The sequence below is a fragment of the Lynx rufus genome, unplaced genomic scaffold (genome assembly GCF_022079265.1).
Source record: "Lynx rufus isolate CCGP_SWC_20201006 ecotype Redwood Valley unplaced genomic scaffold, mLynRuf1.p SCAF_8, whole genome shotgun sequence".
NCBI lineage: Eukaryota > Metazoa > Chordata > Mammalia > Carnivora > Felidae > Lynx > Lynx rufus.
Genome location: NW_025814896.1, coordinates 66,903,172 through 66,924,520, shown reverse-complemented (window position 1 = coordinate 66,924,520; position 21,349 = coordinate 66,903,172). Strand labels below are relative to the sequence as shown.

The 21,349-nt window shown below is 39.6% G+C and overlaps 1 protein-coding gene across 1 annotated transcript in view; it reads left to right on the top strand.

Moving 5' to 3' along the window:
* STPG4 (sperm-tail PG-rich repeat containing 4) overlaps positions 1-21,349 on the top strand; it is a 46,130-nt gene that overhangs the window by 4,762 nt on the left and 20,019 nt on the right. Inside the window, 2 exon segments of the mRNA XM_047069728.1 lie at positions 12,252-12,316; positions 12,530-12,584. Coding sequence (XP_046925684.1) covers positions 12,252-12,316; positions 12,530-12,584 — 120 coding nt within the window.

Genomic DNA, 21,349 nt, shown 5'->3' with positions numbered 1-21,349 from the left:
TTAACTGAGGGTTTCTGAGCCCAAATTTGGTGCTTTTTCCAGTGTGTCTCCAGCCATGAATGAGGGGCAGGGTTTGGATGGGTGGATCCAGAGTAGGTGTTTCAAGGGAGGGGCATAGCATTCTTTTTTTTTTTTTTTTAATTTTTTTTTTTTCAACGTTTATTTATTTTTGGGACAGAGAGAGACAGAGCATGAACGGGGGAGGGGCAGAGAGAGAGGGAGACACAGAATCAGAAACAGGCTCCAGGCTCTGAGCCATCAGCCCAGAGCCCGACGCGGGGCTCGAACTCACGGACCACGAGAACGTGACCTGGCTGAAGTCGGACGCTTAACCGACTGCGCCACCCAGGCGCCCCGCATTCTTGAAAGCCTGTTCCAGACTGGCAAATGCAGAGTTGTGACTCGGCCTTTGGGACTTGGGACTTTGGGCCTCCCATTTATAAAGAGGCCACCTGGGGCTTCTGGGAGGGGCACCTGGATGCCTCGGGTGGTTAAGTGTCCGACTCTTGATTTGGGCTCAGGTCATGATCCCACGGTTCGTGAGATGGAGCCCTGTGTCGGCCTCTGTGCTGAGAATCCGGAGCCTGCTTGGGATTCTCTCTCTCCCTCTCTCTCTGCCCCTCCCCACTCTCTCTCTCTCAAAATAAATAAATAACATTTTTAAAAAATTAAAAAAGAAGCCAGTAATAGTATCAGTCTCTACAACTTTTTTGGAATATTATTGCGATAACCTGAGAAGGAATGCATTGTAACTGGAGGTTGAATTAAATACAAGGGCTGTGGTTATGAAGATGGACAAGAAATTTTCAGCAGGATGAGCACACATCATAGCCAATATGTAAACCCTTCTTGTTGCTTTGCAAATTATAGCTTTGAACCAGGACAGAATGGTAAGTGTTCATTGGGTAAATCTTATCCTGTTTGCTTCAGTGGATGAATACAAACACTAAAGTATGCTTAGACTTTTATGGCATGGTATCAGTAACTGTGCTACATATGAAACCATTCTGGCCACCTCCACTAGAAAACCATTCTTCCTCATTCTCCACCACCATTCACTTCCCTTCTACTTCCTGTCTTCTTGCTTTTAGGAGTTTTTGAGGGTAGATCAAGACCCACTACTGAAAGGAGAAAACATAGAAGGTTGATATTAGGCAACATTTAAACCTTTAAAAGACCAAAAGAATTTGGCTTACCCAGAGGGAGGGATAAAACCTGAAAACACACTCTTGCTGTTTCTTTTTCCTCTGTCTCTCTCTCCACCTCCCCCAAAGGATTGTACTATAGAAACTGGAAGAATCCAATGGTTTCCTAATTTTCTGTTTGAAAGGTATACGATAATGTTCTGAGGGGGAGAGCTGTTGAGATGTGACATTGTTTACTCACCAATAAAATTCATAATTTTATGAACCAGAACTCTGGCTTTTAAAAAACCAGAACTAAGTATAATAATAATTTGAATTTGAGGTAAATAGAACATACATTGTTGTTATTTATTAAGACAGAACAACATTCTCCAGCTTCACAATTTTTAATAGTATATTCACTTTATACCCATTAGTGCTGCTTTTTATTTGTAAGAACGTTTTTACAGTTTTCAACACCTTTATTCTGAAGCATGTAATTCACTGGAGAGTCTATATCAAAGATGCTTGTCATATATATGTGTGCGTGGGTGTGTGTGTGTACATGTGCATGCATATGTGTGTGTATACTCATCTATGTCTGGCTCTTTCCAAAGAGTATTTGAGATGGCCCTTCAATTTTTACAATAATTCTTTTTGTGTTTATTTTTGAGAAATAATAGATTATTATTGTAGGACATGTACAGAAGTGGGGCCATGTGTCTCCCCATCTGTAGTGTGATGACCTACCCTTTGCCTGGTCACTGCTCATCCTCTGCTAGCCCCTGGGTTCCTTTCCCTCATTTCTGGATGATTTTAGCTCCTTCACACCACCACTGTCTCCTGTCATGATTTCAGGACATCCGTACATGATCTTCCAACAATCTGGCTTCTCGGTTTCTTGAATTCTCCTCTGCCTCAGCTCCTGACTCCTTAGAGTTTTTCAAGATCCATCATTTCAACTCTCCCCAAGCTCAACTGTGTGCAACCCACTTTTATCACCCTCTCCTAATCTTCTGTCTCGCTCACCCTAGCACCCCAACCCCAACAGTTTTTCCATCCTTCCGATCTGTAATCCGTGGATCCTCCTTTTCACTGCCTCTGACTTTCTGATGTTTTCTGTCTTTGCAAAGCTGCAGTTCCAAGTTAATCATTAGAGTTTCTCCCTGTGTACACCCTCAGTTCCCTTGCCATGGTGGCTCATCTTATTTGTCTGGCAAGGCCAGGGATTTAACACTGGTTAAATCCAAGTCTCTGGGAACTTTGTACTTGTATCCATGTAGCCGAATGACTCATCTCATTTTAAATTCTTCACCTCACCTGGCACTGAATGGACTTCCCTAAGTGTGTGTTCTCTGCCACTCTTGTGGGTGGCTTTATCTCACATCTCCCCTCTTTCCATGCCCCAACTCCTCTTCCTCAACCCTTGTTCTCTCTTCTCACCTCTTCAGCCCCTCTTCCCTCACCTCTTCATGTTGGAGTGTCTCTGGCACTCACACATCTTCCCTATCTACACTCACTCCCTTGGTGATCTCATTCAGTCCCGGGGCTTTGGACACCATCTATTGCTTTGAGATTTCCGAATTTATATCTTCTTCCCAGACTTCTCTCTTAAACTCCAGATTCATATATTGAACTGCCTTTTTGATTTCTGCACTTGTGTTGTCTAATTCAGGGTTTCTTTGGACAGGATAATTCCTTGTTGTGGGGGCTCTTCTGAGCTTTGTAGGATGTTGAGCAGCATTCCTGGATAATTAGTTTCCATTAGCTAGTTAGATGCCATTATCGATCTCCCCCTCCCAGTTGCAACAACCAAAACTGTCTCTACACATTTCCAAGTGTTCCCTGGGGGTGAGGGGGAAGTAATAAAACCAGCCAACCAACCAGCAAACTAATCCACCTCCTTCCTGATTGAGAACCTTTGTGATAGTGGGCGTGATCTCTGAGTGGTTGTCCTCAGGGTCAACAGGTTTATTGTGAAGTGGCTTCATCTTACTATATTCTCTCTCACTTTCTTCCTGCCCCACTGGCCTCCTGGCTGCTTCTTGAGCTGGGCCCTCTACCCCAGTAAGTATCTTTGCACTGGATCTTCCTTCTTCTGGAATGCTCTTATTCCAGGTTATCTGCATGGCTCACTTCATCTCCTTCTTCAGGTCTTTCCTCAAGTGTCACTTTCTCAATGAGCCCCATTTAAATTGGCCACCTGATGGGATGCCTGGGTGGCTCAGTCAGTTGAGCGTCCAACTTGGGCTCAGGTCATGATCTCGCGGTCTGTGAGTTCAAGCCCCACATCAGGCTCTGTGCTGACAGCTCAGAGCCTGGAGCCTGTTTCGGATTCTGTGTCTCCCTCTCTCTCTGCCCCTCCCTGACTCATGCTCTGTCTCTGTCTCTCTCTCTCTCTCTCTGTCAAAAATAAATAAACTTAAAAAAAATTTTTTAATTGGCCACCTGACACTCCTGACCTTCTCTACCCTGGCCTTACTATTTTTTCTTTAGCACCTATAGCAATCAATATACTATATAATTTACTTGCACTTTGTATTTATTATTATTTTATTATTTATTATATTTATTATTATTTTTTTATTGTCTGTTTTTTCCCATGAGAGCGAAGCTTCATGAGGACATGAATATTTATCTGTTTTGTTCACTGTTACATCTTTGCCTCTAGAACAGTGTCTGATGGTTAATATTTGTTGAATGTGGAATGAATGAATGATTACCCAAATATCTGAACTCTGACTGGGACTTACTCTATTTGTTTCCTTTGATGTGCAATTTTCTTTGACTATGTGTATTTGCTCATTGCTCCTCAAAACTTGTTTTCATGGATCCTAAGATCCAAGATGGAAGTGTTTTCCTTCAGCTTTTGGTTCTGCTGATATTTTGGGGAGCTACCAGTATGGTGCCACTTGAAATGCACTGCTTATATGTTCTTGGATAGTTCCAATGATGGGAATTTGGACTGGAATCTGTGAAAGGGACCACCCCAGGGTTACACTTTCTCAACTATGGATTTTTTTCCCCTCTTCCAATTCTGCTTAGCACCATGGCAACTCTTTCTACAGACCCTTAACATTGGGTGATGTGGGAGAGTTTACTTTCATGAGGTGCTCTTTTAGGGCCTCCAAGTCCTGTGGGTAGGACTCCCATTAGATCACCATCATTGATGGGCCCAGGATTTGACCTCTGGATCCTTGTAGAACTCTGAAGTTCCCTCAGTCCCTCAGACACAGCTCGGTTCTTCTGCTGAGTTTGGTCTGGACCAGTAAACTTTCTCTGGGCAAAACTAGGCCACAGTGCCTCTCTGGCTTTTTGCTATGTCTTGGCTTGTGGTTCTTATGATTCCTTATTGTATTGTTAGCAGTTGCATATTGTTTTAAAAACTCTATTTGCTTTTAATATTTTATTCCTCATTTCCATAGTCGTCTGCAATGGAAAGTTTATTATCCAAATAACCTAGCTTGCTATAAATAGAAACCAGATCTGTTTTTTCCGCTTAGAAATAGACTGAATCTTTTCCACACCATTATATATTCTCTACATCATTTTATTTTATTTTTTAAATGTTTATTTATTTATTTTGAGAGAGAGAGACAGAGAGAACGAGTGCACATGCGAGCATGCACAAGTGGGGGGAGGGGCAGAGAGAGAGGGGAGAGAATCCCAAGCAGGCTCCATCTCACAAACTGAGAGGTCATGACCTGAGGCAATATCAAGAGTCGGATGTTTAACCAACTGAGCCACCCAGGTGCCCCTCTCTACAACATTTTAAATAGCTGCATAGTAGTCTACTATATGGCATATCCTAATATATTCAACCATTTTCTGCTGTTAGTCATAGAGTGGAATTGTTGGGGAAAGGGTATATATGTATCTAAGTCTTTGGAGATGCATTGCCAAAATTCTCTTACAGAAAAATTGTGCTGGGGCACCTGGGTGGCTCATCTGGTGGAGCATCTGACTCTTGATTTCGGCTCAGGTCATGATCTCAGGGTCATGAGATTGAGCCCTGCATTGGCTTGGAGTTGGATGTGGAGCCTGCTTAAGAGTCTCTCTCTTTCTCTCTCTCTCTCTCTCTCTCTCTCTCTCCTCCTTTGCCCCTCCCCTGCTCATGTTCTCTCTCTCAAAAAAATGAAAAGAAAAATTGTGCTATTCTGCAGCTCCATCTTACAGGATATTGTAAGTCCAGTGCCATTTTACATCTGCTGTTTATGTTTTCAACTAGAAACATGAATTAAATGACTCGAATGAGAAAATTTTTAAGTATAAGGTTGAAATCAATATGCTATGGGAACTTCCAAATATCCTGAAGTCAGCAAAGTCTGTTCCCAAGTTTCCCTACAATGCACAGGACAGGGAGAAGATGGTGACTCTGACCCAGTGTGTAGCCAATGAGTCAGTAATTGTGTGGCTTCAACACTCTTGCATCAAAGGGTAAAAATGAGTCATATTCTCTTATAATCCAATTGAAATAGTCTGTTTTAAAAATGAACAAAGGATGTGAACTAGCAATTCACAGGCATACCAGTTACTAAACACACACACACACACACACACACACACACACACAAAACCATAAAGTGATGCTTGGCTTCAACTAATAATGAAATAATTACAAAGGAACAAAAGCAGCTAGACACAATTCTTTGCCTGTCAGATGACCAACAATTTAAGTTTGATGATACCCATTATTGGCAAAGAGGGTACAGAAGCATATTCTCATACACTGTATAATACAAATTATTGCAAGTATTTTGGAGGGTAATTTGTCAGTTTCTAGCAGTGTTTTAAATGCACATAGTAAGGGATTCCACTCTCAGGAATTTACAAATGGTCTTACAAAAGTACAATGAGATGTTATACACAGTACTGTAGCATTGTTTATAATTTTATTTAATCAGAGGACTAATTATATAATGGTACATCCATACAGTGGTATATTGTGCAACCATTAAAGATAATGATGTAAATCTATATGTGTTGATATGGAAGTATCTCCAAGGTATATATTATTAAATGAAAACACACAAGGAACAGACAAATATTATAGTATAATCCCATTTGTATGAATAAAATCAAATATACATATATATATAATGTTAAATGCATCCTTCCTTTTCTTGAGAGGTACTTAAGCAATCATTAACTGGTTTCCTCTTGAGAAGTGAGGGTTACATTACATTTTCCATTTTAAATCTTCTCTTATTTACTTCCTCTAGGTTGGGAACGTTTCAGTGAAAATCACAAACAAGATTTAAAATTGCTTGAAACTTCTGTCTAGGTTAGCTTTAGCCTTAGAAGATGACGCTCATGTAAAAGGAAACAAACTTGGTGATTCGGCCTTTCCCCACCCCCATATCGTAAGGAGGGGGCCAGGCTGGAAAGGCACCCCTGTTAACTTAGAAAATTAGCCAAAGGATCCATTCTAATGTGTTCAAAAGACATCCTTGAACAGCTGATTGGGAGACTGAGGTTGAGAAAAATCTGGTTGATACATTGATAGTTCTTAGCTGTGTTTATAGCTTTGATGCTATCTCTGAAAACATGTTAATATGAAAAGCGTACCATGGTAAAAGAAACGTCTGATGGAAATTTCAATAGGATGGTTTTGCATTGAGCAAAATATCAACGGAGAGAAACGTTGCGCCCAAAGAGGGGCTGGCAAGTAATACTGTAGGGAACTCAAGAGGTAAATGTTGGGATAATGAAGAGCAAAATGTAGATGAGACAGTTCATTGTTCATTTAAATTTAAAAAGTGGCCCTCAGAGTTGGCTCATTTAGCAAATATTTTTTGAGGTTAAGTTCTCAGAGAGTATCTGCAAGACAAGGCAGTAATTGCCAAATATGCAAATATGTCAAGAAAACAGCTAATGAAAATGATTTTTGAAAAATGGATATGGAGAACCCCTCTCAGGGACTGGGACGCATTTGTAGTTCTTAGGGTTCTTTTGGAGCTGATGAAAACTACAAGATACTGGCATAATTAAGAACAATATCATTGCTATCATGAGGCAGACTTCTTTTTGAGAAAGTCCTATGTTGTCTATTTCTCAGACCCAAGTCTGAGCAGTGAATCAGTGATACTTTCATATGACATAAGAGACTTGACTTCTCAGAGATACATTTGGTGAAATTTCCACCAATAGTGCTTAAAAATATTGCACCTGCTAGCCCATTCACTTCATTCACCTTATGATTATTCTGGTAGGGATTCTAAAGGAGTGAAAAATCTGTTTCTTTCTGTCCCACCTATTTATAGATCTGGGTTTTCAAAATATTGTCACACCAAGGACCTAATAAGTAGAGTTGGATTTTTTTTTCACTTATTCCAGGTTTCTGACATTGATGGTGCTGGTACCACCCAACTGAATTAAGTATCCACACTGAGATCCTGCCCTATTTTATGATCCCAAGATTGTAAGATTTCTGAGTGCCTAATCAATGTGAATTGAAACAATTAGCTAGACTCAGGTCTTTTTATGGGCACATAGTCTATATTCTCTGAGCCGTATCTTACAAATGAAGAATTCAGAAGCATATGTTGGAATTAGGAAAGTGTGTGTGTGTGTCTGTGTGTGTGCGTGTGTGCGTGCACATATGCATACACATACATACATACACACATATCCATTCTTTTTGAGTTATTAGACCCAAAGATAATGGAACAACACAGATAGTTTGCAACAAGTTCAGCAATACACAGAGAAACAGTCTCTTATGTAAGGCAGCTATTTAAGATTTTATGGAAAAAAATCAGCCCTCTCTCAGCTATATCAAATAGCAAAGGATGGCCAATGCCAAATAAAATAGGATAAATATAGAAGCTATGGGTAACCAATATTCCTTTCTAGATTAATGCTAAGAGTTTTTCCATGAGTACTTTATTATGTAAATCTTTTGTGATTGCTGAATATAGAAGAATAAACAGCTGCTTAAGATTTTTTTCTTAACTTTTCAGTTCTCTTTCTCATTTCTCTTCCTCTGTATGTGTGTATATGTGCATGAAGGAGAGAGAGCACAAGAACAATGAGCATAAACCATATATGCACAATTTAAAGTAAATAGAAAGCAAATATACATGCAACCATCATCAAAATCAAGAAATAAAATGCTGTGGCCCCCAAGAAAGTTGCCTGCTTAAAATACATTCCTGTGCTTCCATGGTGTCATAAACAAACAAACACGTGTTTCCTTGGTGTTTATTATGTCGAGTGAGCAATGAAGAAGGCACAGGTGCATCAGGACAATGTATATATTTCATCATAAAATCTGTATTTACGGTTATTATCACTATATCCACAAAAAGCTGCCTCTGCAATCAAAATTGTATTAGGATGTGAAAGACAGCTGTGGGGTGAGATAGAATGGCTGAACTTCCATGTGGCAGGTGATGCCAGGATATGGATGCCTCATTTTCAACAAAGGCAGTATTATACTTTTAAATCTGATTTTAAAATAATAGGGGGTGGAAGAGATTGTTCATTTCAAGGAATGATTCTTCCCAGGATTTCTTAATACAACTCCTCCCTGCCAACTCCTTCAACATAGGCAGTTCTGGAGGTCTGGTCAGTCTTCCCCTGGCTTCTCCTTATCTATTCCACTCTGTGTGTGCACCAGCTCCTGACACTCCTTTATGTCACACACTTCCGGGCTATTATCTGAAGATCCAGGGACAATGGAGTCACCCAGGTAGTTTGCAGTAAGTTTGGCAGTAGGTAGAGAGACAATCTCTTCTGCAACATTCCTCCTTAAAATGCCCTTCCTTGGCCCCCTCGAGGAAGTCCTGCCTTCCCTAAAACCGCACTCAAGTCTCACTGTCTTCTCCATCTTTAGATCACCCAGATGGATTTATTTATTTATTTTCCCCTGGCTTTACTGAGGTATAACTGACAAATAAAATTGCATATATTTGCATGCCTCATGAAATGATTACCACATCAAGTTCATTAACATATCCATCACTTCACATAGTATTTTGTGTGTGTGTGTGTGGTGAGAACCCATAAGATCTAGTCTCTTAGCAGTTGTCAAGGATACAATACAGTATTAACTATAGTCACTGTGCTGTACATTATATCCCCAGAACTTATTCATCCAGTAACTGAAAGTTTGTACCCTTTGACATTCGTCTCCCCATTTCCCCACCCCCAGACCCTCTCAACCACCATTCTACCCTATGTTTCTATGAGTACCCTTTTCTTTCTTTTTTTTTTTTTTTAAAGATTTTATTTTTAAAGCAATCTTTACACCTAATGTGTGGCTCAAACTCAAAACCCAGGGATCAAGAGTCACACACTCCAACAACTGAGCACACCAGGTGCCCCTATATGAGTACCCTTTTATATCCCACATATAAGTGATATGAAACAGTATTTGTCTTTCTCTGGCTTACTTCACTTAGCATAATGAGCTCCAGTTTCATCCATGTTGTTGCAAATGGCAGGATTTCCTTTTTTATTGTTGAATAATATTCCTATGGTAGGTAGGTAAATAGGCAGATAGATAAATAGACAGATATTATGCTCATTTATACACACACACACACACACACACACACATAATTTATATCACATATGTATTCATTATCCATTCATCCATCAGTGGATATTTGGGTTGTTTCCCTGGCTTGGCTATTTGTCAATAATGCTGCAGTGAACATGGGAGTCAGATATCTCTTCTAGATCTTGATTTTGTTTCCTTTGGATATATACCCAGAAATGGGATTACTAGATCATATGGTAGTTCTATTTTTTAATTTTTGAGGAACCTCCATACTGTTTCCTATAATGGCTGTATAATTTTACATTCTTACCAATAGTGCACAAGGGTTTCCTTTTCTCCACATTCTGACCAACACTTGTTATCTCTTATCTTTTTGATAATAGCCTTCCTAACAGGTGTGAGGTGATAGCTCATTTTAGTTTGATTTGCATTTCCCTGACAATTAATGACATTGAACACCATTTCATGTACATGTTAGCCACTTGTATGTCTTCTTTAGAAAAATTTAGGTCTTTTGCTAATTTTTAATCAGATTATTTGTTTTTGTTTTGCTACAAAAACTCATGAGTTGTATGAGTTCCTTATGTATTTTGGATATTAACAATTTATAAAAAAAAATCCAAAACAATCATTGCTAAAACCAATGTCAAAGAGGTTTTCCCTGTATTTTCATCCAGAAGTCTGTGGTTTCAGGTTTACATTTAAGTATTCAGTCCATTTTGAATTAATTTTTGTGAGCAGTGTAAGATAGGGGTCTAGTTTCATTCTTTGCATGTGGATATCCAGTTTCCCCATTACCATTTATTGAAGAGACTATCCTCTACCCACTGTGTATTCTTGGTGCTCTTGTTCAATATTAGTGGGTTTATTTCTGGACTCTCCACTCTGTTCTATTGGTCTATATGTCTGTTTTTATTCTAGTACAACACTATTTTGATTACTATAGCTATGGTTTAAAATCAGGAGGTGTGATGCTTCCAGCTTTGTTATTTATCAAGATTGCTTTGACTGTTGGCAGTCTTAGATGATTCCATATCAATATTAGGATTGTTTTTTCTATATGTATGAAATATGCAGTTGGAATTTTGATAGGGATTGCATTGGATCTGTAGATTGCTTCGGGTAGTATAGGTATTTTAACAATATTAATTCTTCCAGTCCATGAACACAGGATATCTTTGCATTTATTTGTGCCTTCTTTAATTTCTTTTATCAGTGTCTTACAGTTTTCGGTTTATAGATCATTCACCTCCCTAGCTAAATTAATTCCTAAGTGTTTACTGTTTCTGATGCTATTGTAAATAAGATTATTTTCTTAATTTCTTTTTCAGATAGTTCATTGTTAGGGGTGCCTGGGTGGCTCAATCATTTAAGCATCCAACTTTTGGTTTTGGCTGGGGTCATGATCTCACAGTTGGTGAATTTGAGCCCTGCATCGGGGGCTCTGTGCTGACAGCATGGAGCCTGCTTGGGATATCTCTCTCTCTCCCTCTCTCTCTCTCTCTCTTTCTGCCTGTCCCTGGCTTGCTCTCTGTCTCTCTCTCTCTCTCTGTCTCTCTCAAAAAATAAATAAACATTAAAAAATTTAAAAAAAATGGTAGTTCATTGTTAGTACATGGAAACTCAACTGATTTTTGTAAGTTGTTCTGGTATCCTGTAAATTTACTGATTTTATTTATTCTAACAGTTTTTTGGTGGAGTCTTTAGGATTTTTTATGTATAAGATCATGTCATCTGTGAACGGGAACAGTTTTGCTTCTTTCTTTCCAATTTGGATGCTTTTTATTTTTTTTCTTGCCTAATTACTCTGGCTGGCACTTCCAATGCTATGTTGAATAGGAATGGAGAGAGTGGGCAGCCTTCTCCTATCCTGATCTTAGAGGAAAGCTTTTGGCTTTTCACCATTGAGTATGTGATATTAACTGTGGGTCACTCAGTTGGGTTTAATCTCTTCCTACCCTCAGTCTATCTTTTATAATTTTATTTATAGTATTTTATATTAGAATTGTTTATGTGTGTGCCTTCTCACTCCTGCTGGTCAGGGACTATTGTATTCCCCATTACACCCAGCACAGTTCTTTACCTACAGAGCAGGCTCACTAAATGGTAATTGAAATGGATTCGTTGAATCTAGTACATTTAAAATATGATCAATTTTACAGCATTTTTCTATGCATCATCTCAGGCATACTGTCATATAAATTTATGAAGAAGGGGCCCTGGGTGGTTCAGTTGGTTGAACATCTGACTTCAGCTCAGGTCATGATCTCATGGTTCATGAGTTAGAGTCCTGCACTGGGCTCTCTGCTGTCATTGTGGAGCCTGCTTTGAATCCTCTGTCTCCCTCTCTCTTTGCCCCTCCCCTGTTCTGCTCACTCACTCTCTCTCTCTCTCTCCCAAAAACAAACATTAAAAAAAAATTTACCATGAAAAGTGAGCATTGGTTGAATGTTTTGAAGCTCCATCTTTGAAAATGTATTTTTTCCATTATTAAGACAGAGAATAAATTATATAATGCTGTATGGTCATAAAATAAAGGATTATGAATGACAGGTAATAAAATAAAGTGAGCTTGAGACCTGTATTAATCTATTTTTGGTGTCCTTGTCCATTCTGTGTAGTCAGTTAAGCTTTCACCAGGGCAATACGATCTACTTCCTGCACCAGTTCCCAAGCACGCTTCCAGGTAATTATATACTTATTAAGTTGCTTTTAATAATTTCACTCATGCCTTTTTATTTACATACTTAACCAATACTAATGGCTTTTAAACCTCATTTATGCCCATCATATCCAGATTAGCATTTTTAAATATTTAGTGAGAGATAGGGAATAAGTTAATAAAGTTCTCACATTAAAAAACAGATTTAGAATATCATCTTTTCTTTTTTTAATATAGGAGCTTCGTATTTCGTTCTGCAGTTCAAAGATTTCCAACAAGCTGCTTCACTCCTGTAAGTATATTGTAGACACATAACTCCTGATGAATTTGATGTTTAAAACATGCAATGGTTCATGTTGAGATATCAAGATTAACCTTCTGTTCACTGTAGTAGATAAGCAATGAATGATTAATGTAATTGATTTAATATGTACTTAAAGTATATCTGAAGATATACTAGGGATTTCAGTGTAAGTAGTCCATTTGTGTCAAGTTATAGAATAAAAGTAAAGACTTCTTTACTTTCTGTAAGTCTTGACTCCTATCACCTTCTCAGTGAAGTCATCCTTGGTCACCTGTTCAGAATTTTCTGTGCCCCTTCCTTATTTTGTTTTGTTTTGTTTTGTTTTCTCCATATTGCTCATTACTATCTGATACATTACACTTAAACATTAATTTCTCCTGTTTTATCTGTCTCCCTCACTAGAATATAAGCTTCATAAAGGTGAGGATTTTTGTCTGTTTTTGTCCTGTTTACATAACATGTAGAAAAATAGCTGACACATGGCATTTATTGATTTAATTGATTGATAAAGTCAGAGATATTTGATAGATCATTATATTAACAGCAAGAAGGAAAAGTATCTGTCTCTGGTTTCTTTCCAAAGTGTGAAAATGCCTACCTGTTTCTACAAGTTTCCAAATATATGTACATGTGTTATGATAAAAATGAACTCCTTTAGATAACTAACTAGTAGGATGCCAAAAAATAAATAATTATATAAACATTTTGAAGGATTAAGGAAATATGAAATTATTTAGGGATGGTTTGATGGACTTGAATTACCTATTTGTAACTAGAAACTCAGGGGAAGAGAAACATACAGTGAACATCCAAAAGGGGAATTTAGATAACAGAGTTCAGAAACAGACCATAGACTATGTGAGATTTTTATATTTGATAAAGATGGTGTGTCAAATTAGTAGGAAAAAGGAAGAGCTATTTTATGCTAGACAATTGATGAAATAACTTAGAAAATTAAGTTAGATTCCTCATACCACATATTAAAATGAATTCATATTGATTAAAGAATTAAATACTTTTGAAACCATAAAACCAGAAGAAAACGTATTGGCATATATCTAATTTTAGGATAAGGTAGATTTTCTGAGTAATAGCAATGGATGAACTGCAAAGGAAAAGAAGTATTTGATTTGATTCCACCACATTTAAATTTTTTTGTATATCAGAAAACAAACTGTAAATAAGTAAACAGGAATTAGGAAAATATTTTCAACATACATGGCAGATAAAGGGCTGACAGCCTTATCTACACTTCTCTTAACACTCTATAGGAGGGACCCCTGGGTGGCTCAGTCGGTTAAGCATCCAACTTCGGCTCAGGTCATGATCTCATGGTTCATGAGTTTGAGCCCCGCATTGGGCTCTCCACCAATGCTGACCGTGTGGAGGCTGCCTAGGATTCTCTGTCTCTCTCTCTCTCTCTCTCTCTCTCTCTCTGTCCCTTCCCCCCTCTTTTTCTCTCCCCAAATCAATAAACTTAATAAGAAAAAACAATCTATAGGAGAAACATCAATAGAAAAGTAAAATAGGTAAAGGAAGTGTGAGAAGCTAAAAGGTTAATTGAAAACTGTATGTGGGTGGTGTGCTTGGATGAATAATGGCGCCAAAGCTGTGTCTGTGTCCTAGTTTTTAGAACCTGTGAAGGTTACCTCATGTGGCAGAAACTGTCCGTGTGATTATGTGAAGGATCTTGAGATGGGGAGATTATCCTGGATTTCCAGTGGACCTTATATGCAATCACAGGTGTCTGTATAAGAAAGGCAGGGGGAGATTGAGAAGGGGGGAAGGCAATGTGGCCACAGAGGCAGAGGTTAGAGTGATGCGGCCACAAGCCTAGGAAGGTGGCCATCACCAGGAGCTGGAAGGGGTGAGGACAGACCCTTTCCTAGAGCCTCCAGAGGTATCCCTGATGACACTTTGATTTTAGTCCAGTGACACTGATTTCAGACTTCTGGCCTCTGGAACTATGAGAGAATAAAATTCGGTTGTTTTAAGTCACCAAATTTATAGAAATTTGTCACAGCAGGCACAGGACACGAACATAGGTAGAGATTATGTCCAGTGGATTTCACTGTGGATTGATGGGAGGAGGGCGTGGTTTTTCCTTTGGGTGTCCCTAGGCCTTTTCTCCCGGACATATCAGTAGCTTCAAAATGACTCCTCAGCCTCTTGCTTGGGTATAGGCCAGTTGCTGGTGTTCTGGGAGCTGAGACGGGGAAGGGGCTGGGAGGTCTCACCGTTTTGTGTGTAAAGAGCTCACTCAATTCCTGTTTTTAGTGAAGGCTCCTGTCCTCAGAGTGCCTGGGGCTCCTGAGTCCAATTCTCTGGTGCAGTCTTCCCAGGAATGAAACCCTCCCCCACACACACACACCCTGGGATGCAGGAAGGGCGTGAGGCAGAGGGACCTAGAGAGGAGAGGTCTACCGGCCCTCCTATGTTCAGCCCCCACCACCCATTCCCACCTCACAGGGGCTCCTCAGGGCTGAAATTCCTGACCTTCTTTTGGGTTCTGTGGAGCAAATCAGTCTGCTCCTCTGGCAGGCCCTCTCCAGGTGCGTGGGCTTCAGCTCTCCCCACTGAGCCATATCAGGTACCATTCCTCCAGACTGCTTCATGTCTACCCCAGATATGTTATCTCTGCTGGCTGTTGTCTTTTCTCTTGGGTGTGTGTGTGGAATGGGGGGTGGATAGTTATGCCTTTTTTATTTGATAGGTGGAACAGAGACAGTTGAATGTGTCTGGCTGGCTTTGGCAGCAAGAAGTCAAGACACATGGATTTTTTTCGCTAGGTAATACTCTATATCCCCTGAAATATATTGTTAAAATTTTTTTTAAATGTTTATTTACTTTTGAGAGAGAGAGAGAGAGACAGACAGAGAGTGCGCTAGCAGGGGAGGGGCAGAGAGAGAGGGAGACACAGAATCTGAAGTAGGCTCTAGGCCCCCAGCTGTCAGCACAGAGCCCGACGCAGGGCTCAAACTCACAAACTGTGACATTATGACCTGAGCTGAAGTTGGATGCTCAACCAACTGAGCCATCCAGGCGCCCAGATTGAAATATATGCTTTAAACGAATGCTGTGAGCTAATAATAATTTGTTTACTATTAGTAAAGAGGCTCAAATCAAAAATAGTTTGATATTAGTTCAGGCTATATGTCCTGCAGGGAAAAGCAGCCCTGTATATGAAATAGCACAAGACAGTTGATTCTGACAGTCTTTGCCTTTGTTCTCATCGCTTTTATGGAGGAGAAGATTTTTGGAGATCCTTATTCTGCCATTTTCATTGATGTCACCTCATCCATTCTATTTTATAAATAAATGTGATTCACTGATTTAGAACATCCTGTCCTTCAACAAAGTGAAAAGAATACTTTCATGGAAAATGTTCTAACACAAAGAAATAGCTCAGGGCTGTGATTCATGTCTGTCCTAAACATGCATTCCTACAGCAGAATGTGGGTTTGGTTTAGATCCACAAATTTGTAAACTACAGAAAGCAGACTCCTTTGATCCCAACAGTGGGAGATGTTGGTGCGCTGTGTTGAGTATGGTACAGAAATGCTGCCTACCAGGAGAACATTCTCAAATGTTAAACCAATGCAATAATCTTTAGGCCATTGTAATATGCCACTTAACCTTTATCTGAAAAACTCAATTTGATTGATTTCATCTTTCAGTTTAATTGTTCTAGAAATTAACATTATGATCACAGAACTGTTTAGGACTCTTAGAACTGGAAGAAACTTTATAAATAAGCTACAGCTGACCCTTGAACAACACAGATTCGAACTGTGTGGGTCCGCTTATATGTGGATTTTTTTAAAGTAAATACAGTACAGTACTGTAAGTGTATTTTCTCTTTCTTATGATCTTCTTCATAACATTTGTTTCTATAGCTTACTTTATTGTAAGAATACAATATATATAATACATACAGCATACAAAATACATGCCAATTGACTGTATATGTTATTGGTAAGGCTTTCAGTCAACAGTGAGCTATTAGCAGTTACGTTTGGGGGGAGTCCAAAGTTATACATGGATTTTCCACTGCTTGGGGGCCAGTGTCCCTAACCCCCATGCTGTGCAAGGGTCAACTGTACTCTATTAGGGTTGGTTTTGATGGTGATAACCATCATTCATTGACTGTTTTCTGATGCAGGTGCATTTAATCCTCGCAGCAACTTGGTGGGGTAATATTTATCATCTCCGTTTCACAGGTCAGTAAATGGAAGTTAGTTTCCAGAGGTCACACGGTTTTTTAGGAAGTGGAGCTGTGACTTAGACCCTGTTTACAGTGACCTCAAAACCTGGGCTCTAAGCTCTACTGCCTAGTGCGTGAGCATGATCAAGTGACTTGCTTAGTGCCTTTGGACATTTACAGCTCATCTGGGGTCAAATCCAGGTGGCAGACATTGTGTTGTCTCTGGCGTCACCATTCCTCACTGATGACTAAGGCTTGTTTGTGGGCCCAGGTTGGACCCTTTTTGCAGTAGGATAAGTTCACATGCAGGGAGCTTCTCTGTCCTGGGAGGTCCATCTGCCAGCCTGCCTGTTAGGCCCTGATCATCTAAGATTCTTAACAACGGATGGATGCAGCTTAGGCTCCAGCTGGGAGACTTGCTACACTAGCTTTTCTTAATTGGCCATATTTTTCTCTGGGACACCTTTAGGATATTAGAACTTCCAGTCTTTTCTCAGCAAAGTCTCTTTGTAAAATGCCGGACTCAACTGAGTCTAGCTGACTTCAATAGAAATTCTTTCATCTACTCTATACAGCTCTTTTGGGTGGCTCTGTGTGTGAGGCCCCAATGCCAGGTTGGTATTGTTGACTATTCAATGCAGATGAGACATCTTGTCAGCGTGCTCCCTTCCCTCTTAAAGGGCAAGGACACTCTAAAGTCAATAACCGACCCCCCCCAAAATTAAAAAATAAAGTCAATAACCCAAAGTGTTTTATTCTTCAAACTGCCTTTTCACACCTATGAATGACCGTAGTTCTTATTGACATCTCAGACTCAGTAGTGATCAACTCAAACTTTCGAGAGCCAATCAACCTACACCATACGATTTCATTCAATTTCAACAGGATTTTTGGCCAAATTATTCAAATTATTAATATTATTGAATATTTACTTGCCTCAAGCATGGTAGTAGGTGTAGGTAAACACATAAGAAGAATATAAAACAGAGCTTCTGAACATGAATGGACACTTCTCTAAAGAAGACATCCAGATGGCCAACAGGCACATGAAAAGATGCTCAACATCGCTCCTCATCAGGGAAATACAAATCAAAACCACACTCAGATATCACCTCATGCCAGTCAGAGTTGCCAAAATGAACAAATCAGGAGACTGTAGATGCTGGAGAGGATGTGGAGAAACGGGAACCCTCTTGCACTGTTGGTGGGAATGCAAACTGGTGCAGCCACTCTGGGAAACAGTGTGGAGGTTCCTCAAAAAAATTAAAAATAGACCTACCCTGTGACCCAGCAGTATCACTGCTAGGGATTTACCCAAGGGATACAGGAGTACTGATGCATAGGGGCACTTGTACCCCAATGTTGATAGCGGCACTCTCAACAATAGCCAAATTGTGGAAAAAGCCTAAATGTCCATCAGCTGATGAATGGATAAAGAAATTGTGGTTTATATACACAATGGAGTACTACGTGGCAATGAGAAAGAATGAAATATGGCCCTTTGTAGCAACGTGGATGGAACTGGAGAGTGTGATGCTAAGTGAAATAAGCCATACAGAGAAAGACAGATACCATATGTTTTCACTCTTATGTGGATCCTGAGAAACTTGACAGAAACCCATGGGGGAGGGTAAGAAAAAAATAAAAGAGGTTAGAGTGGGAGAGAGCCAAAGCATAAGAGACTCTTAAAAACTGAGAACAAATGGAGGGTTGATTGGGGGTGGGAGGGAGGGTAGGGTAGGTGATGGGCATTGAAGAGGGCATCTTTTGGGATGAGCACTGGGTGTTGTATGGAAACTAATTTGACAATAAATTTCATATATTAAAAAAATAAAAATAAATAAATAAGTAAAAATAAAACATAGCTTCTGTTTCCAAACACCTAGGCAAGTCTGCTCAGTGATTTTATTAATTATAGAAAGTGTACCCATAGAAGCACACAGGAACTAGTGTGGGACCAAATGGCTTAGCATACACGACTTGAAACATGACATCCAAAATTAGACACTGGTGACAAGTTTAATATTATCTGTTGATAGAAGCACATGTACCTTCTTCCTTCCAGCCATCTCCAGAACTTTCTGATACATTCACTTGTAAGCTTCTTAGCAAATGCTGATTCCAGGTGGAAGAAAAAGATAAGGAGTGAAGAAAAGGCTTGAATGAGGGAAGGGACATCCATACTTGTCCCTTCAAAGCCTGTATTCTAAGCCAAACTCAAAGAAACCAAAGTGCTAGTTGTCTTCTCGGCCTTTGGATCCAAAGGCTTTTTCATGAGGCATTTATTAGTTGAGGGGTCAAGAAGGGAAATTACTGCCCACTGCAGTCATGCCTGAAACTCCATAGTAGGGATTTAAAAAAAAAAAAGATTTTATTTTTCAGTAATCTCTATACCCAGGGTGGGGGTCAAACTCACAACCCTGAGATCAAGAGTTGCATGCTCTTCTGACTGAGCCAGGCAGGTGCCCCCATAGTAAGAATTTTGATATGAAAGCCTAAGATCTGAGACATGAGACATGTGCCATTCTTTTTTTTTTTAAATTTTTTTGATGTTTACTTATTTTAGAGACACAGAGAGCAAGTTGAGGAGGGGCAGAGAGAGAGAGAGGGAGACCCAGAATCTGAAGCTGGCTCCAGGCTCTGAGCTGTCAGCACAGAGCCTGATGTGGGGCTCGAACCCATGAACCATGAGATCATGACCCGAGCTGAAGTCAGACGCTCAACTGACTGAGCCACCCAGGAGTCTCTCACATGCCCTCTTTTAAATGCAAAAGCTCTTGAAGGAGAAATATATTGATCCAATTCATACTAAGGAATTAGTGACTAATTAGATTCTCCCTCCCCATCCCCTCATCCTCCAGGAATATAGATGAGACAACAAAATTAGAGTACCTGGGATAAAGGAAAGGAACTGAAGGAGGGGTTCCAGTTTTTAGATATTTATCTCATTACTCTTTGTTCTCTACACAAAATATGTTACACTTTTTGATATTAACCTCAAGATAATTCCATAAAAGCATCTGCAAAATAAAGAAAAATAAAAATCACAAAGAGTTGCTATGTTGAGAAGTTTTACAGACATTTTCTTTATAAAATAAGTAAGTCTGTTGATTCTTATGAGAGGATCCAATTTTGACATAACTGAAGTAGCATAGTTTCAGAGAAAATCTACAAGAATGAATGCTAAATAGATGGGAGTTCCTGTTTATGTAGAAAATTTGAATATCAATTTGCATATCTTACTTTATGTAATTATGGTCATAATAGCTATTTGAGTTTAAAGTGTCTTCTTTAAATGTTTATTTTTAAGAGAGCAAGCGAGCAGGGGGGGGAGGGGCAGAGAGAGAGGGAGACAGAGGATCTGAAGCAGGCTCAGTGCTGGTGCTGACAGCAGAGAGCCCAATGCAGGGCTGGAACTCGCAAGTCGTGAGATCATGACTTGAGCTGATGTTGGACGCTTAACCGACTGAGCCACCCAGGTGCCCCTGAATTTAAAGTTTATATTTTCTATTCTAAAAGTAATATATGATTTCCTGCTCAGTATGGCAAATTGGCCATATAACAGTCTCTTCTCACTCTCAAATCCCAATAAAATGGTAGTAAAAGAATACATAAATCCACATGAATAAATAGAAAAAAAGGGAAACACTGGCACACAAGAGATTTCAACAATTTTTAGATAATAGAAAGTAGAGGAAGCTACAGATTAAAAAGCAGGCAGGGGATGGTGCAGAAGAGACGGGAGCCTGTTTGTCTCGTAGAACTGCAGAGAGACTTGGGACTTGGTGGGGGAAAGTAAGGTGACACAGGGAATTAGTTGAACACCAGGGAATTAATCAAAACTGTATACAAAGAGTAATTTAAGTCTGGAGGCTCCCTTCCTCTCCTAATGTGAAATGTTGCTCTTTGGACCCTTGCCCCTCAAGCAAAAGTTTAGTAGAATTTATCCTCTGGAAAAACTCAATGAGCCTAGAGGAAAGAGAACCACATCCTGACACTGAGGGAACCCCAGGAAATAGACTGGCTCCCCATTCATTTGTCTGATCTCCACACATCCCAGCCACATACCCAAGCTTCCACCAGCCAAATGTGAAAAGCCTGTAACACGAATGAGAGATGGATATAAACAGACAGAAGGATGGAAACCTGGTTGAAAACAGAACACAGGGAATCGAAGGAAGATTTTTAATACACTTTTTAAGTGTTTATATATTTATTTTGAGAGGACGGAGGGGCAGAGAAAGAGGGAGAGAGAATCCTAGGCAGGCTCCACCCTCAGTGCAGAGCCTGACGTAGGGCTTGATCCCCCAACGATGAGATCATGACCTAAGTTGAAATCAAGAATTGGACTTAACTGACTGAGCCACCCAGGCACCCTGAGGGAAGATTTTTTTAAAATTCAATTAGCATCCACAGGAGAGAGAAAAGGGAAAATTATTTTCAACTTAGAATTCTGTGTTCAGCCACACAATCAATTGTGAAGATAAAATAAAGACATTTTCCAGCATGCAAAAACTCATAAAAAATGCCTCCCAAATACTCTTTTTAA